This window comes from Lolium perenne, chromosome 5 (assembly GCF_019359855.2).
Source record: "Lolium perenne isolate Kyuss_39 chromosome 5, Kyuss_2.0, whole genome shotgun sequence".
NCBI classification, from domain to species: domain Eukaryota; kingdom Viridiplantae; phylum Streptophyta; class Magnoliopsida; order Poales; family Poaceae; genus Lolium; species Lolium perenne.
Window position 1 is genome coordinate 243,030,025 of NC_067248.2, and position 19,500 is coordinate 243,049,524.

At 44.9% G+C, this 19,500-nt stretch overlaps 1 protein-coding gene, 1 long non-coding RNA gene and 1 pseudogene across 2 annotated transcripts; 1 reads left to right on the forward strand and 2 right to left on the reverse strand.

The window, feature by feature from the left end:
• Positions 1–688: 688 nt before the first annotated feature.
• LOC139831404 (uncharacterized) lies at positions 689–2,679 on the reverse strand. The gene is made up of 3 exons (XR_011746115.1): positions 2,461–2,679; positions 2,125–2,380; positions 689–818 (listed from the first exon to the last, which is right to left on the reverse strand). It is a non-coding gene; the product is annotated as an uncharacterized lncRNA (long non-coding RNA).
• A 172-nt stretch (positions 2,680–2,851) lies between these two features.
• On the reverse strand, positions 2,852–4,225 carry LOC139831780 (chaperone protein ClpB1-like). The gene is made up of 6 exons (XM_071821112.1): positions 4,174–4,225; positions 4,062–4,129; positions 3,821–3,900; positions 3,198–3,483; positions 2,991–3,107; positions 2,852–2,872 (listed from the first exon to the last, which is right to left on the reverse strand). The coding sequence occupies exons 1-6, from the start codon at positions 4,223–4,225 to the stop codon at positions 2,852–2,854; spliced, it is 624 nt and encodes a 207-aa protein (XP_071677213.1).
• Positions 4,226–13,258: 9,033 nt separating this feature from the next.
• Positions 13,259–14,643, forward strand: LOC127302485 (dehydration-responsive element-binding protein 1H-like; annotated as a pseudogene).
• Positions 14,644–19,500: the final 4,857 nt, after the last annotated feature.

Genomic DNA, 19,500 nt, shown 5'->3' on the forward strand with positions numbered 1-19,500 from the left:
CCCAATCAAACACAGTTAAAGCAAAAAAACATTTCAAGCTGTACTTTCTGGATAGCACAGTATAAATATGTTCTTGTACAACAAAAGATTTTATCACAATACCACATAAGCCATGAGCAATTCAAGCACAGAAACAGAGAACAAGAAAACATTGATTAATGAGAAAGGTCGCAATAAATATGATAAATGCTCATCAAGGCGCATCAGAGTAAAGATATACTTACCAAATAACACAACAACTCGTATTCAGACAGATTTGAGATTGATAAATGGCACAACAACACAACAACTCGTATTCAGACATATTATCTAGCTAAAAATTGATTACTCCCTAGATATCAATAATATGCATGTAATCAAATGGCCAACAACTATAAAAGTAACTTTTGGTGCGGAAAATCCTCTACTCTAACAAAGAGAGGAATTACACTAAAGAATATTTCGAGAAGATGTAATAGATCTGATTGCTTTGTGTTTGAGTGACCTGGTTACTTGTTTGAGCGAGTAAAGTGTACAACAAAGAGAGAGCTAAAATGGGTCAAGCTGGGTATAGACATGATCATTTGACAAATAAATTGCTCAACTTCAGTACCATATATTCAGGTTTCATCAAAAGAACTACAAGCAAGAGAACTTGTGTCACAGTCGTGAAAAAAAGGTACCACAAAGCATGTACAGGATGAACAAAATCACCTAAGTTTCGCTTTCTAGCTTCAGTAGACTCTTAAGCATCACAGGAGGAGATAACCAGCCTCTTCTGGTTCCATTAGTTCCAGGTGCAAGTACTGATCGCCATCATTCAGAAACAACACGTCACCCTGTCCACATTCCAGGCAGCATGTAAGAAGTGTGTCTAGCCATGAACTCATCTACCACACATTCAGATTAGACAGTGGCAGCTCTAAATTCCAACCCGAGCATTCTTGTTTCATTTAGCAAATGTTTCATACAACAAACTTTAGGATGCTCTGCTACATGACAAGTATACATTGAACATGAACTAAGACATAGAAGGTGGATAAGAGAAATACATTGAACATGAACATGATTCAAATAACATGCCCATTGAATGAAGGAAAACAACCTTTCTTCTTTTCTGAATTAAACTCTCGTACACATCTAAAAGAATAGCGAAGCCCTGGAGTTTAAGTTAGATGATAAACATGATGAATTGTACAAACCCTCAAAATAAAACAGGAATACACAAAAAACTATGGATTACCAACTAATGTATTTTCGTGCATATATTACAAATTCTGAACTTTATGATGAAATGGAAGTACGTTATTACAGACAAGAATAGTGTTTATATGTTCTCCCAGTCCTAGAATGCATAGATATTAACCGTGGTATAGTGTGAATACAAAATACAATTTATACTTTATAAATATTACTAGATTCAATGAAAAAGCATTATATCATCAAGCAAAGCAAGTCAACAATAATGTTAGTCTTTGGGAATAGTGATAGAACCATGCCAGTAACCCCATTCATAATATAGGGATTCACTAAATCGTGAAAGTGGAAAACATAGGTGACTGATACAAATATAACCCCTTGCATACTCCAGCCTTAACCAGAATCATGTTGAGTAGGTAACAACGGTGAAGGAATTAAACTGGCCCATATCTACTATCTTCAAGGCTGATGTATGAATAAACTTCGGAAGCGCAACTCCTAACCCAGCCAGAAAATCTAACTATATCAAATCAAGGCCTGCAAAATAAGTTTCTAAAATCATAAGCACCAAATTTTCTACAGTTGTCAGAAACTATAGCTTGTTTATCATGAGTTACCACTTTGCAGTTTTGCAAAATGTTATGGTCATCCTATATGCCACCATTGCACTCAGTCATACGGTTTATTTGTAGTGACTACAACCACATCTGTTCAGCTATGACTGCATGTAAAAAAATCCTAATTTTCTATATCTCCGTTCCAATGACACCAAATTGATATTTTGTCGCATAGTGCTTAAGCGCTAGCCTATGTGTAGCAAATCCTTTCACGACATACTGTCAAGTTACGATTGGGAATAGTCCTATGGCAGCCATAAGCATGGCATAACATACATCTCACAGATACATGGGAAATAATGGGGCACACGATCAGCAAGACGCAAACCTGACTTTCATGTTCATGCGTTTGATCCTCCTTGTCGTGGAAGCGGGTCAATCAACAACAGCTGGTCCCTAGCATTGTAGTTACCAGCAGATGAGAGCAACAGCAGGTCATCCTGCTTGTCCCCTCGTCCTTATACCGGAAGACTCCATCTATTGCTTCGGGTTGAACCCGGCAGCAGATAGCTCAAGGAGGTCGGCACTGCAGAATGAGGTCCACGGTGGCGCTGCCAAGCTCTCTGTAGTCCTTCTTCAACTTCCTGCACCCGAAGCACCCTAGAAAAATCAACAATCCACCGTCACTGGTACAACTAAGGACTAGATCGGGGTTGGAACTTACTCCAGACCGGCAAAGCGGCATCTTTCTCACTCTCATTGTGCCCTTGTTGAGCTTCCAGATTCCTTCCTATCGCCAAAGAGCACCGAGCAGCTGGAGCTTCATTGGGGAAGCCGTGATGGCAGTCAGAATGACATTGAGGCAGAAACCCCAGATTTCAGTACACACCAAGCAGGCACCAGGAGCTGCAGCCACGGAGACCTGCAATACGTTATTAAGCAAACCTTTATGCAAACAGAAATAGACTGACTAGTAAGTAGCATGACGAAACAAAACAGAAGATTCCAAGCACTATCACCGTCCAAATCATTTGCCTATATAAAAATTTATGCATTGGCGGAAATAATCCTATATGCTCTGAACCATATAATGCATAAGAAAAACCCTACACTCTCTATGCATAATAAGCAGCAAACTATTCAAAAAAAAATAGCAGATCAATTTCCTACGGATGTACTGCCTATGCACACAACGAATTTTAGTTGAGCGAGATAGATTTCTATCCATAAATGCATGATTCTCTTGGCAGCTACCACGACAACAACGATCTTCATCTGGATTGCCATGATCTCTTTCACTAGAGAAAGCGGCTCAAATACAATGACCGCACCCAGTCTGTTCACAAGCTCGGCCTTCAACTGTTTCTGAACCTGCACAAGCAAACATATATGTAACAACCAGCTGAAAAATAACTACTTTATGCAACCTGTATAGGCACAGTTTTGGATTCACAAGCAAACCTGATTCATGACAAGGTTCCGTGCAGTTTGCATTGTATTTTCTCCGCGTATTCCTGCTAGAAGGTGCCACGACCCCAGATTTGAGGTCATGTTGATAATGGTATTCCTGCAATCTACTACCCGCCCTTTGCAATCGGTCAACATACCACCATCAAGGATCTGGAGAAAAATATTCAACACCAAGGGATCTGCCTTCTCCACCTCATTGAGACAGATGACACTATATGGGATGATCCGCACCTTCTCCACCACCTTGATGGTCATATGAGCTTTAACATGTTCCAAACTTCCAATACAAGAGAAACATTAAGATCAGACAGACTAATTGAAGACTTCGAATGATATGGTACTGTAGTGGTGTTTAAATAGAGAAGACAAACCCTAGAGAGGCTCCAGTTAGACGCCACAGATCCAGCCACAATGTATTCGGACGTTTCAATGCGCATCAACATCTTCCCACTATAAAATAGCTATTCGGCAAGAGCTTTTGCTATCTCTATTTTTCCAATATGAGTCGAGCCCAAAAAGAGTTATGATCCTACTGGTTTGCCAAGCTGATCTAGGCCAGTCCTAGAACGCTCTTATAAACAGCTTTAGCTTGGCCAACATCTCGCTCATGAAACCTGGCCGCAAGGTGGATCAACTTATCCTTCTCCCCTTGATCAAGCGTGGAGACAGGAATTCCATTACATCTGCTCACACCCTTCAAATCACAACAATGGGACATGTGTGAAAATCACATCACACTGTCAATAGGAAGAGAATGCCCGGCAAATTCATCCGGGCTAACAATTGCTTTGTTCACTGCATTTGGAGAGGCAGTTAGCACAGTGTGATGTGATTTTCTTGTTTTCCAATCTGTACCATCCTTTTGGCTGCAGTGTTACATGCCTCATCGATCAGATCTATTGCCTTATCAGGAAATTGACGACCTACAATATAAACAGCAATAATATGCATTAATTTTACAAGTTACATTCTTGCCACTCATGAATGCAACTCAGTAGAAAAGAAGCACTGCAGTGCATGTTGCCCGATTAATTTATACATATGACATTGTCATGATTTTTTTGATCCTTCACCATGATTTATAATTTATTCCGAACTGACGTACTCAATGCAATAAGACTACTCCACAGGAGCCATGTAACACAAATTTATAATCATTTCATCTTAATGCATCTAATGCAGCATGGGACTCCACAACGCCATAAATACAAGTTATAATCATTTGGACTTAGTTCATCCAATGTATCATGGGTACTCCACAACGCTTTAATGTGATCAGCTAATCATTCTTGACTTTCAAACTGCACAGCAAAACCTTTACACGGATAGGCCTCTTACCATAAGCATGAACCTGAAATCAAAATGGAGTTATGTAGATACCCAAATCTAAACTCCTATATCCCCATTTGAAACAAAAATAAAGTCGATAATTCTCAACTTGAAATTAACATCCACACTATGTTACATTCACAGTGGCACTAAGAAATGATCATGTAGCTAGAACTGCATATGCCCACGGACGATGAACCTCACACTAGGTTTCATTAGGTGACTGAAAACTGACATGCATCTTTCTAGGTGCTAAACACATTTGTCTATCCCAAATTGCATAAACAATTATTAAGAACAAGTAGAACAGAACTCATGTTTCCTCTGAATTCACTCTTACACATCACACATACACATGGTTAATGAAGATATGACACAACATAGTCGAGAATCGAGAAATTTGCAGTAACAATAACAAAAGTGGACGAATTACACATTGAGTACTAGCTAGTATCCCTCTTGGACAAGAGAAGAGACCGAGTTATTCTTTTTTTTTAGATAAAAGGAACCCTCAATAGGGGTCCCCAGTTTCATTAAGAAACCGAGAGTCTCACAGATTTTTGTTACAAAGAAAGCTAGCAGTCATCACCATGCTAAAAAATCAGTCATCACTGCTGAATTATTCTCAGTAGTTACAAAAAACAAAGAAAGCTAGCAGTCATCACCACGCTGGGGTTCAACGGCCGGAGCAGATCGGAAAACCTACATGGGACCAAATCACCAAAACCAGAGCTCACCGGAGAGGGTTCGAGGCTGAGACATCACCCACTGGATAGCGAGGACGGATGCCTCATCGACACGAGCAGCAGTAGCAGCTTGACTCGCCGGGAAGATGTTGCAGGAAAGCCCTTCCTGCCGCTGGTTCCAAATATGCTAATTTGAGATACAGTTTCGGTAGGAAATAGGATAGGGAGCAATGGAACCGATTCGAGCACGAGGGGAGGGTAAAAATTCGACCTTGATGTCGACGAGGTCCTCCAGAACGGCGGCCTTGGCGGTGGTGCTTAGGGGCGAGCTCCTGCAGGTCGCCGCCTAGAGGTGCCGCACTTACGGGCAAGTCAAAAAAATCCCTGCCGTATGGCGACCCCGCGAAGACGCCGGCCAAGCAGCGCACGGCCGAGTACCGGAGCTCGCCGCTCGCGCGCGGCGGCGACCGGCGACTTCGGAGGCGGCCGGTGACAAGGGATTGCGAGGCCTCGGCGCGCAAGGCAAGGCCCTTCCATGGCATGTGAATGGACGGAAGGCCCAGCCAAAGGAGAGCCAAACAGCGCGAGGCCGGGGCCGGGCCCTGTCGTCCTCGATGGCAGCCAGCAGGCCCGGAGCTAGGGTTAGGCGGTTAGCTATAACCCAAGATTGAGGGGATGTGGCGTAGTCGAGGAAATCGGCTGGGGATGAGGATCTGTAGCTTCGCCGGCGGGCTGCGAGGATGGGTTAGCCGAGAGGGCCAGAGCGGCGAGCGGCGCCGTAGAGGTTCTCGGCAAGGAAGGGGAGAAATGGCAGAAGAAGATGGATAGACAAGGGAGGATTTTTGAGACTTGGGGGTCTACGTATGCACCATAAACCCAGCATTAATTACCTGCATGCTGCAGCCATAGAGGACATCACTTGAATTGGGAATGACCACGCATGAATCAATTCACTTGAATTGCGACTGACTACGCATGGGTCTGACAAGGGAGTACTAGTGTTTGCAAAATGTTGTTCAGGAGAATTGATTCATGCCTTGGATGTCATCGTCGATGTGCAGCATGCTATGGAGCTTGGATTAAATGATTTCGAACCTGTGAAAATATTTAATCGTTTTTGAATGACCGACTTGGAGAATACGTACTAGAACAAAACTAGTAAGATTGTTGTCGTCGTGCTCATCACCGTCCTAAGAGCAAGAACAGTAACAAAGCCAGCTGCTGGCTATATGGGCGTGTCAGGTAACTTAGAGCAAACGTAAATACACATCAGTACAGCAGACCTAGCTATTAGGTTGGCTCTACCGAATATTTAATTAATTAATGCACCGCATGCGGCTCGTTGCATGCAAGACTCAGGCAGCGAGTTACAGCCAGCTTTATCGGTATCAGGCTGCATGCGAGCGATACCTTCTAGTTTTTTGCGCTGTAGCTCGGCGATTGCAGAAGAGCCCGCTCTCCTCTCTCTCCTCACTTTTCCCACTTCCAGCTAAGATTTTGCTGATGTGGACAAACTTATAGCCTGCTGAGTAGGATCTATTGTACTTGCTCTAAACGCCCTCGTCTAGCTCGACGTCAATGTTATCATGTCTCTTGAAACGACGCATAGTCTACCTGACCAAAAGGCACCGTCGTTGGTGTGGTCATCATGGTCGGTATGGGTGACATATATAGTGCACGAGCGTAGACTCCACCACCAATCTAGTATATTAGCTCCTGACGGCTTGCAACCTGCACCGCCGGGAATCTTTTCTCTTGCAGCCGGTAGGTGCATTGTGATGCCTCGTATGCCTCGTCTTCATCTACCGTCAACTCTTAAACATGCATGTGTGCATGCTAGTACATGATGCTCTCTCTTTTCTCGCACGAGCCAGATGTCATGATTCCTGTGGAAAATATCAATTAATATGATCATTTTCATATTTAGAAGATAGTATATTTTTGTTGCTTTTCTTATGGTCATGAAATTTTGGACACTCATAGCCCACTAAGTTGTCTTCCTCCTGTTCTGCTAGTCGTCGGCATCCTGTGACTGAGTACACTCGCCATCATAGATCATAGACAAGTCCACGGTCACGCCTACTCCTCCAACTCCACAAGATCGCCACCAACATATATTCTTGGTTGCGAACAGGTATGTACGCCTCATGCGAGGCGATCTCTAGACGATTAGGGCTCCCAGCCACCTCTGTCACCGCCGACGTCCAGCCTCGCTTCTGGCCTTCGGGCCATGGAAGCGGATGGATCTCGGCCTCCGTCGACGAGAGGTCCGTTCCCCTGGTTTTTAGGGTTTTAGTTTGGCGGGGCAGCGCTCAGGTGGTGGCGGCGGCGTCTTCTCCAATAAGTCTCTCCGAGTTCAACACCATCTCGGCGGCGATGTCAAGAAGGCTTGTGGTAGTGGTGTGGATCTTCATGGAGCCTCATCGGTGGTTAGTTCTCCTTGTTCGTCTCCGTGCCGGATGTGGTTTTCTTGACCCGTTCGGTGACTTCACATCCGCAACCAACAATGTCAGGCCGTCTCAAGGAGGAGCGGTGGCGCGTCGTCGACACGGTCTAGAGGTTGAGATGTAGGCCATCTCAATAATTTCTTTGTAATTTTCGTTTTTTGTTGAGGTGCTTAATGCCATGGTTCTATTCGGAAAACATATTCTTGGTCCCAAGATGATTCTGGGCATGAATATGCCGAGTAAATTTTCAACTCATATAAAAATACTAATAAATTTTGACTAGCAAAAGAGAATTTGCCACAAATTTGACTTCTACCATGTACGCGTTTTTAAGTTTCAACTAGTAGCAAAAGAAAAATTAATTGGCCATGCCCAACTAATACTCCTACTTCATGTACCGAGAAGACACTCGTTCACAGTGGTAATGTGAAAAAAATGGATGAACTAACTTTGAGAAACACCACTACTCCAATTAAATAGCATAGAGAAGGTAGAAAGCATGGGCGTATAATTAAGTAACACTGGCGCATGCACATGCATAACTATAGCAATGACTGCATAGTTATGTCGGGCGGGTCCTACATCAATTGATTTATAATTTTGCTGCGAGTGCATGCATCCATATAATCACGTGGTCATTGGCTAGTACTTCATGAAAAAACCAGGTATACTCACTAATATTGCTCCAGCACCCACTTGATGTGTTGTATAAACTACTAGGAATACACTCTAATGCTTACATAATCATTTATATACACATCGGTAGAATGCACGTATATGTGTGTATATATAATTATTATTTATTATTAAAAAGGAGAGAAGAAGGCGTTTACAACCATAATCCGTATTCTTTTAAGTCTCATTCGCCTTTGACGACCATGGCTGCACCCGGACCCGAGCTCATATGTGTTGACGTCTTACGCTATGATACTCGACGCTATGTCCAACACGGATAGTAGGGAGGCAGTAACACAAGGGCGTCTTAGCTTTTTATCACGTGTCATTTTCTCCACCTCTCTTGGATTCCATTTGGTTGGGGTTAAGAGGGAAAACTCAATCTTTAGCAACAACATATAACATGAGATCGGCATCCCTATATCCAAAGAGGTTAGGTCAGCGTCAAATATCCCGCAACGGGCGATGAGATGCGCTGCCACTTTTATTACCTCCTCCATTTGATATAGTGTGGCTCAATTACTGCTTTTCGGCGATCTCGAATTCACATCAATCTTGTTTTTCTTTTCCTGAACCCCTACATGGTCATAGTTTGAAATTAATCTTATTTTTCTAATCGTCATTAGGGCCCTTATATTATATGTGGATATATTCATTACCTTTTATTTAAAATGCCTTCTCGGTGTCATTGCAACATTGGTTTATGCTAGGTGTCCAAAGAATTCACCGCGTACATAGTCCATAGGAAACTTGGCCCACATCTATCTTCATATTTTAGGTTCAGAACATATTTATTGATTATTTTGTGTGATCAGGTGACAATCATATCCAGGTGTCCCATATATGTGATCTTGTGTAGTTTATTTGGTTTTATTTCATTTCGACGTGTCGATATCTCATGATGTAACCTAGAAAAATGTCGAACCTTATCCCTTGTCAACACACTATGGATGACATAGTGCACGAGCGTAGGCTTCACCAACAATCTATATTACCTCTTGACGGCTGGCAGCTTGCGCCGCCGAGATTTTTTTCTCTTGCACCCGGACCTGAGCTCATATTTGTTGATGTCGTACGCTATGATACTCGACGCTATGTCCAACACGGATGGTAGGGAGGCAGTAACACAAGGGCGTCTAAGCTTTTTATCACGTGTCATTTTCTCCACCTCTCCTGGATCCCATTTGGTTGGGGTCGAGAGGGGCAACTCAATCTTGAGCAACAACAGATAACATGAGATCGACATCCCTATATCCAAAGAGGTTAGGTCAGCATCAAAAATATTGCGCAACGGGCGATGAGCGATGTTACTTTTATTACCTCCTCCATTTGATGTAATGTGGCTCAATTACTGCTTTTCGGCGATCTCGAATGCACATCAATCTTGTTTTTCTTTTCCGAACCCCTACATGGTCATATTTTGAAAATAATATTATTTTCTAATCATCATTAGGGCACTTATATATTATATGTGGATATATCCATTACCTTTTATTTAAAATGCATTCTCGGTGTCATTGCAGCATTGGTTTATGCTAGGTGTCCAAAGAATTCACCTTCCATAGGAAACTTGGACCACATCTAAGTCTTCATATTTTAGGTTCAGAACATTTTTTATTTTATGTGATCAGGTGGCATTCATATCCAAGTGTCCCATATATGTGATCTTGTGTATTTTCTTTGGTTTTATTTCATTTTGACGTGTCAATATCTCATGGTGTAACCTAAATTAATGTCGATCCGTATCCCTTATCAACACTACTTTAATTTAGTGTCTCTCTTTGAAGGTGGGAGAGTTAGGTCCATATTGCACACCATCATCATCGGTAGCGGCGCATGTGCACCTATTATTTCATGTGTCTAAGAATTGCCTTATAGACTACCACACGACATCGTCTTGACAAGTGTTTTACTTAACCAATTTAATTTATAACGTAATTGCCATCGCGTGTTATTTATGTGAAGATAAAAGCACTGTCAATGGTGAATGCTTGGAAGCAATCTTGTCTACCTTACGTGAGAAATTCATAAAATCTGCATATGTCCAGACGGACTAGATGACCGAGAGAAGTGCACATGGGGTCGCATTACTTAGATAGATGTATGTGGGGTCGGATAACCAATACGGGTGTATGTGGGTCCGAGCATCGAAGAATGGTGGTCAAGAGTAAAATCTAGTAAACAAACAATGAAGTAGCACCCTCCTTCACACACTTGAATATCTCGAAAAAAAACTTGAGTTAGAGTATAAATCTCTCACTTCAAAGCAACCGAGGCATATTTTGTAACAACTCGGCATCTTTTTCAGTCGTATTGTTTCTATGACCAATTATATTACTAATAAGGAGGAAAGTCACGTGAAATCACCACTTTGTATGAAAAGTTCGCATATTTCTATTCCAGGGACCGGAGAATAGGGAGACAAATGAAATCGCCCAAGGTCGAAAACCCTAGATCTTTGGTATGGAGTCCTTATTTTGATATATAAAGTTGGTGGTAAAGAGAAAAAAAAAATCAATGCACAACTTTTAAGCATAACCTCCTTTATAAATTGGACAACTTGTAGTAAGTTTTTGGACTTAGACTTGAATATTCCCATTCTGAATAAACTAAACAAATACCAACCTGGCCTCTATTTTTTTAGCTAGTATTGTTCCTATTCCCAACCACTCACCACATAACTCCGTACCTACCCTCATCTAGGGAGCCATTGCCTTCACACCATTGCTTAGCTCCACCATTTGCGTCACCCACCTAAACTCGGCCTAGCCATGTACTAACACATAAAATAATAGGCCCAGAACATATTGTATCATGAAATAACAACCTCATGATCCATGCTCTAGTGCGTTGAAGCTCCACAATCGGCACTAGTCATTGTCTCCTACCACATGCAATGCTACCCAATTCAATCGTTCCACCCAAGCCAAATTTTCAAATCAAGTTTGAACTTGCGAGACACAAATCTACAAAAGTACAAAAATCACAAAAACTAGGGAGCCAAGCACGCCATTTATTATTAGGTTGGTCCCACCTAATCTTTTTTTTTACATGAAAGGTCCCGAAGGACAAAGCATCTAAATTACTTCGTCGGTGGGTGGGCAATTACGAAAGGACCTTACAGAACGAAAGAATTACAACATAGTCGAGCACTTCCGTGGAGAAACACCCTAAAAGATTATGGAAAACACGATCGAATCCAAGCTCGCCGACGGTGAACCACATCCAGCCATGACCACTCCTGCTACCGTTGGGGCTCGGCCACTTGGGAGAGCATGAGCGTGAGACACGCCCAAGTGCAGGTAGATCTTCTTCAGCAGGAAGAAAAATCTCGCGCAACAGCTGCTGCCGAGAATGGCGAGGCCAACCTTTTGACCGAGGATATTAACAGCCAAACTATGCCGCCGCCGAGGACTGCCACGGGGAGCACAGATTCCAGAAGCTCCTCAAGCCATCTCCCACGGCCCGCCCGCTACAAAGCTCCCTTATTTCTCTCCCTCGCCGCCACATGGTCGGCCAATAGAAGGAAGGTCGCATGCAGATCATAGTGGAGGGGCTAGCGGCGCTTGCTACAAGAGTTCGAAATGCATAGCTCCTCGTCCTCCTCCCACCTCGGGAGCAGATCGAAGAAGCTCGACACCGACCACCCCGTGCAACGCCATGGCAGCAGGGCGGAGCAGCTCGATGGCACAACTTTATTGATGAAGATGCGTGCGCCCGACTTCTCCTCAGATAACAGCGCACCACAGTGCCCGCCAGCAACGAGAAGCGGCCACAAGACACCAGATCTGGCCGGCAAGATCAAGAGATCTACTCCCACACGCCATACAAGACAAACCTCTACTCAACCTAGACCTACTATATACAGTACTAGGTTCGGTGCCTCGCCTCCACCATTCTCCGACGGCTAAGACATCAAGGAGGGTTTCGATCCGGCCTGGAGCGAAGGGAGGAGAGAGAGAGACGGGAAGGAAATTATGTTTATTTGGTTTTCGAGGGAAAGTATATGAACATATCTTTTTGAATTATTGGGAAAAAGGGTTGTGAGGGAGAAATTATTGGGACAAATAGGGCCGATGAGGCCACGGTGCCCGGCTTGACCGCCTATGAGGGCCGACGCTGGCTGGCAAATGGATAGCACCTCCAAATTAAAAGGGTAACTTTCCGCGTCCCTTGTGTGCTTATGATGGCACACGGTCCATGGCATGTCAGCTAGGCTGACCCCGGTCCCCGCCTAACGCGGTAGCTTCCGTGGACAACCCCATGCTTGTTGGATTCCCGCTTCTTCCCCGAGCTGCATGTCTATATATACGTCCGTATGTAGATAAAGTTTGGTAAATTTGAGTAGCTTTTTTTTAGAATAAAAAAGAATAATGCTTTGATTATAGATATAGTAGTTTTTTTTTTGCATAGATAGATATAGTAGATTGAAATTTAGATAAAGTGGAGGCATCTTGTATTCTACTACTACTACGCACTACTGTATCTTGAATCCAAGGAATTATCATTAAAGACAAGAAGAAAGAGAGAAGGGAGGCGAGAAATACATGCGTCCGTCGTATTTATTTTCATTGGCTAGCGCAGCGGCCGGCGCGCGTGATGTCTTTTCGTTGTGCGTGCGTCTGAGGAGGCGCGCGTGACAACCGAAGCGCGCTCTGCGACTCACAAGCCCGGATGTCTTTTCCTTTGACGTCATCAACCCCGGAGTCGCTGCCGCTCCTAACTCCCCGCGCGACGGGCCCACTTCTCCAATTTCTTTGCTTAACGCTGCAAAAGAAGGACACGCGTCAGCTCCTCACCGGAACGGCGCCGCCGCCCGCCGCCACGTATATGTTTGAGCGCGTGAGGCATAAACTATATAAGACCGCACCGATCGCACAGCAATGAGTTAGTTACCCAACACACTCCGAGCTCGACCTCAGCAAGATCGCCGGCAACCTCACACTCCACATCCCAACCATACCTGACGAAGCTAAAGCCAGCACCCAGCTAGTGATCGATCGGCAGCCAGCAATGGACATGAGCGGCTCATCTTCCTCTTCAACGTCGTCGCACGAGCACTCGGCGGCGTTGATGGCGCCGCCGCCCAAGCGTCCCGCGGGGCGCACCAAGTTCAAGGAGACGCGGCACCCGGTGTACCGCGGCGTGCGGCGCCGCGGCAGCGCGGGGCGGTGGGTCTGCGAGGTTCGCGTCCCCGGCAAGCGCGGCGAGCGGCTCGGCTCGGCACCCACGCCACCGCCGAGGCCGCCGCGCGCGCGCACGACGCCGGCATGCTCGCGCTGCTCGGCGGCCGCCCCGTCTCCGCCTCCGCCGCGCGCCTCAGCTTCGCGGACTCCGCGTGGCTCCTCGCCGTCCCGTCCGCGCTCGCCGACCTCGCCGCGGTCCGGTGCACGGCGCTCGCCGCCGTCGCGGACTTGCAGCGCCGGGAGGCCGCCAGTTGCGTGGCGACCGTCCCCATTTACGAGGCCGACGCCTCCAGCTCGTCCGCGTCGTCTTCAGCGGACGACGCCGGTTCTTCGTCGGCGACGTCCCTGTGTTCTGAACTGGACGGATTGTTCGAGGTGCCGGCGGCTGCAGCACTTGGCATGGGAAACGGCATGTTCGACTTCGAGTTCGGCTTGTCCGGCGAAATGGACCTGGGGTCGTACTACGCGGACCTCGCGGAGGATGCTCCTGGAGCCGCCGCGGCAGGAATTCGCCGAGGTGTGCTGGGATGGCGGAGCTGATTACGCCGCGCTCTGGAGCTATAACTGAAACTGAAACACCACCATCTGGGATGAATCTACTCAGCCTAGTAAAATGTGTGCAACCCTTATCTGAACTCATCAAAGAAACGCGAGCGGAATGACAGTGCTGCTGCCTGTCGATCGGTTGAAGGTCAACGGTTTCAGATTTCAGGCAGGTCGCAAAAAAGATTTGCTTCCAGAAAAGGCCAATAGAAAAGAAAATAAGATGGAGAAAGCATCGAGCAGCCGAGAAACCATCCTAGGTCAGCCGGTTGAAGCTTACCGAAGCTACCTTTTCCTCAAAGTCCTGGTAGCCACGCGAACTGACGCGGCGATTTGATGTGCCTCCCTCACTCTTTGGTGGCGCCTTCCTGAATCCTATGGCCACCAGGGCAAGATGCCTAGATATAATGTGTCACCTTTTTTAGATGACGTATGCCACCTTAGATATTTAGTTTCGTGGAGTAGTGCAGTAGGTAAACACTGTTGCATTTGTTGTCTGTAATCGTTAGAATTTTGATCCGATGAAATGAAGGAAGGAAATTCTTTTCTCATGTTAATTAACTCTGGAGTTTATAGCCTCTCAATAATAAGCAATTTCCATATATTAATTTAACTCAACTAGATATCATGACACCAAGATTCACGAGATTTGCCTAGACGGCATCTTCGGTGTCAAACTCGGTGCTTCTTAGTTTCTCTTGTTTATCTGTGATCTAATTTCAAAAGGAATTCCTCATCATTTTGTATCGGTTTGGCCGTTGGCATTTGTTTATAAAACGGTGCGAAAGCATGTTTTGAGGAGACTAGATATACGATCAAAGAATATGCAATAACCTAGCACATATGTCTTAATTGCACATGCAGTAATCACAACGGGAATTAACAACTAAAATGAATTATGTACGATCTACAATAGATGTCATTTCTCCGCTACCGCCATCCCCCGTTCTTGCAGCCGTGAGGGTCCCCGTCCTCACCTCCACCTCCGCTGCTCCCCGCGTAGGCGCCCTCTCAGCTCTGACCTGGGGTATGGATGATCTGGGCGACCTCTTGATCTCAATGATCAGGGGATCAGGCGACGTGGTGCTCATCATCGCAGGAAACCTGGGACTCTAGATTATCAGGAGATCAGGCGACCTGGTGCTCATCATCGCAGGAAACCTGGGACTCTAGATTATCAGGGGATGAGCGACCTGGGGCGGACGGGGTGAGACGACCTAGGGCGGAAGAGAGCACGACCTAGGGCAGAGGGGATGAGGCAACTTGGGACGAATGAGAACATGCTACTTGGGGCAGATGGGATCATGGGAGCTAGATGTAGCCGAGGAGTGCTCAATCTTTGCGGAAATGGAAGATGACCACCTGGTTTGAGGCGGAGATGGAAGACATGCGTAGCGATGTCATTTTGCCCGATTTTGCACCATGTCTGAAGCTTTCTTAAACGTCTTATATTTTGACATGGAGTGAGTATTAATTATTTTTAGTGAGAAATTATGTTACTAAGGAAAGATAAATGATACAAAAAGAGAAAACAACATTCTCTTATTTTTTTATTAAGAGATCATCTCTTAGGTAAGAAAATACAACATCCTCATTTTTCTCTCTTTTAAATAAACATAATGTCTATGAGGCAACTGTAATAGATACTACGCCACATCATTATACTTGTCCTAAACATTCACTGCATTAGCCAATATATACAATCACTAGCACAGTGGCCCTCACGCCACATGATACATGGATAACTGGGTATTGATCGGATTATTTTTTATAAAAATTCCTACCGTTGTATATGCTGAGGGATTCTAATGTGGTCATCAACATACATCTACGTACCACCATCAGGCTTCCGTCAGGCTGGCGGAACTGCAAGGCGACGTGGCAGGAATCTATGTTGGAGGCTATAGTTTTTCAGACGGGCACCCTCTGCATAATGACATGTATGTCGCCGGCGGATTTTGCCAAAGGTTTATCCCAGAAAACCCTTGCATACCCACATGTATGCCGATGGCCATCTTCGAGAGCTCGGCATGTCGGCTTTTATGCTGACTGACCCTATATCGTGTTACATGTATGTGTTTTAAATAAAACACGAATCTAATTTGTATAGCCTCCGTGTTTTAAATAAAGCACGAATCCAAATTTTACAGTCTCATGGTGCACATGTGGATAATTGGATATTGATTAGATCAATTTTCCGAAAATTTCTTTAGTAGTGGTATTAGTTATTTTTTAAGTTTAGTTTTATATGTTCAGTCACTCTATATTCCGATTAAAATCTAGATTTTTTTATCGCTAAATTATTAACATACAATTAGTTTGGATTAGAATCCTAACGGAAAGGCAATTTGAACTTTCCTTTCACGTGTAATACACGTGATGATTTTTGCCTTGAAACACGTGAGAGGATTTGTAATGTAACTTTCTAGACTACTCTTTTTTATGTGTCACATACATGTCAAAGTGTATGTCCGTAAAATATATGTGTGAATACGTTACGTAATCTTTTTAAATCTTATCCACTAAAAGGGAGGTTGTCACGGACATGTGAAAGTGTATGTCCATAAAATATATGTGCGAATATGTTACGTAATCTTTTTAAATCTTGTCCATTAAAATTACAGATCTAACGGTCAAAATAATTCTGATGATGTGGATCAATGTAGTGCCTCTATTTTAGACCCTCGTATTATGCTTTTAGTATATAATAGATAGAATTAGAAGTTTTGGCGGGAGTACTACAAAGTAGCCGGGACGAAGCGGGGCAGTCATCGAAACCTGGCTCGAGAAAAGCCTCGCCCGTGGACCTGAACAAAAAAATTCCCAAGTCCTTGCGACGCCGGCTGCTGTTCGACTGAAACAAAGCTGACACGCTCTGACTGACTGGACTTGCTGTACATGCTCCTGTGATTGTGTTAATGTTTCTTTGGGAGGTCTTTTTAGGTGTAAATTTAAGAAGGTAGCCCTTTTGTCTGTATAGCAAACCGGTAATCTTTATTGTAGGAAAAAGAGAGAACTAGTTTGTTTAACTTGAGCGTTGCAGGCTGACCTGATGTTTCTGTAATTACCTATTGTTGGTGCTAATTTTGTTTGTTGAGCTGGAATGCAACAGACGTCTGACTGTAATAAATCCATGAAGCAAGAACATGTAGAAGCTTTGGAACAAACTGAAGAGGCTTTCGGTATAACAAAACAGTACTTGAACAGCTGAACACTGTGGGTGCGTTTGGCCTCAGAAAAGTTTAGAGATCATATTTTTAGTTTCAGAAACGTTTGAAAAAAATTCTCGATGAAGCCAATGATGAAATCTACTAACAAAGAAAATCTCAATGTGAAATTCTTTACATTGTAGGCTACACAAAAATGACAAGTGTGTACTCCCTCCGTCCCGTTTTAATCAACGCGGGAGGAGAAAAACAGTTCACTAATCACATTTTACAGTCCAGTCCTTAACAAAAACAGTAACCTCCGTCAAGCACTGGATCGATCGAGCTGGATCGATGAGGATGCCACCCGCCTCCGCCCGCTCCTGATGGGGCCCGCCACGCACGGCGGCGGCGGCGACGGGGAGCTGCTGCCGGCGGCGACGGGGAGCTGCTGGCTGCTGCCGGCGGCGACGGGAGGCTGCTGCCGGCGGCGGCGACGGGGACGTGTCTGGGCGAGTGTCGGGGTCAGGTTCCGCGACAGCCTCCAGCTCCGCCAGCCTGGGCTCCTCGGGCAAGAAGGCAGGGACGACACGGGCCTCACCAGCGCCGGCGAACCCGCTGCGGCGGTGGGACAGGCCGCCTTGATGGCGCGCCCAACAGATGAGACGGTGGAGGAAGCCGTGGCTGCAGGGGCGGCGGCGGTGGCGGTGGAGGGAGAGGACTGGGAGGGAGGGGACGGGGGTAGGGGAAGGGGACGACGGGGTCGTGGGGCTGGTTTCCAGTTGACTCGGCAACCAACAATGTACGCTCAAAAAACAAGAAAAGGTGGGGGGTTTTCGCAAAAAAGACAGCCAAGTTAATTAAATTGGGACGGAGGGAGTAGATCTGAGCGTAATGAATAGTGCTCATTTCAAAACTGTAAAACTCGTCAGATTTTGTCATTTTTGTGTAGCTTAGAATACAAATAACTTTACATTGAAATTTTGCAGATTTCATCATTGGTTATAACCAATATTTTATTAGATTTTTTTGAAAATTTTAAATATAATTTCTAAAATTTTAAAATAAAAGGTTACATGTAGCTCGGCCTCCATTTACGATTTCTCAATACTCTACGTTCATGTGTGGTGACACGAGCAGGAAGACCAAAAGGGTAACTGTCGTCATCAACGTATCATCATCCATTACGAGTAAACATGTGGTGCTTGCCCCCAGCTACTACCACATCCAAGTAGTCTTTCTGTTCCTGTCAAAATTGTCGTAGTCTCGTAGACGCAAGCGTAGTGTGCTTTCTGCTGTCGCTTCGCTGGTCCAGTGGGCGCGCTAGTGGTTTTGGAGGAAGCAGCCGCAGAGCTCTGACGCGCTAGCTCAGTTAGCCGCTGTTTCTCCTACCGTTCCTGTCGTCCCTTCGCTGGTCCAGTACGCGAGCGTGTGGTGGTGGACTGGGTGGAGGAAGCAGTCGCGCTACTCTGACGCGGTGAATGATCGATGCACATACACGCGCTAGCCCAGCTAGCGTCTCCTCATCCGATTAGCGTGTACTACTGTGGCCAACATGGCATCCATTTTCTCCGCAAAAAAAAAAAAAAAAAAAAACATGGCATCCATTTGATGTGTCGCTAGCGACTTGGCTTCTAGTTGCATTGATCTTTGCCGTGATGTGGGCAGTTGGTAGTGACGCCCATGTTTTTGAAGCCGTTGACTAGCAGGAGAATTGAGGGAAAAAAACAACATATGGTAATCATGAAACAGTAAGACAACATCTAAACCAATTGTCCTGCAGATTTTAAATCTCCGTTTTTCTACTAGAGATGATGTGCTTGTGTCGAATATTATGTACAAGATATGTTACATTTCGACTTTGAGTTATAATAAGTGTCGATAGGTTACGAGTAGTGTTCAAAGTCGGGCGGTAGTAGCCGGGACCCCCTATATAACGTGGAGAGGTGCCTCACAATATAACCTATGGCGATTTGATAGCAGCAAGAGCGCAAGGGGAGCCGGCAACATGTTTCGGTGCCTAAGACGACCATGTAAAGGTCTTCGTCGCCCACGCCTTCTCCCGCTCTGGAATGTCAAATCGGTGTTGGACATGCTCTGATTGCTCTCTGCCATGGATGCACAGGTTGTCAAACATTGTGATTCTCTTTTCCTAAATTTAGAAGGGCTTAAATGTAAAACAGACTTGTATTAGGTTGTCCACACTTTTTTTAGGATCGGAGGGAGTATATTAATAACGATTACACACAACTTCTGCACCAACAAGGATGCACACAACCAAT

Excerpts from the sequence above, each read along its gene's own strand:
- LOC139831780 (XM_071821112.1), bottom strand. The coding sequence starts at position 4,225 with ATGCACTGCAGTGCTTCTTTTCTACTGAGTTGCATTCATGAGTGGCAA. Across the intron at positions 3,108-3,197 it reads GGAACCTTGTCATGAATCAG|GTTCAGAAACAGTTGAAGGC; the intron begins GTTTGCTTGTGA and ends TTGCTTGTGCAG. Across the intron at positions 2,873-2,990 it reads TGAAGATCGTTGTTGTCGTG|TTTGCTGCTTATTATGCATA; the intron begins GTAGCTGCCAAG and ends TTTTTTGAATAG.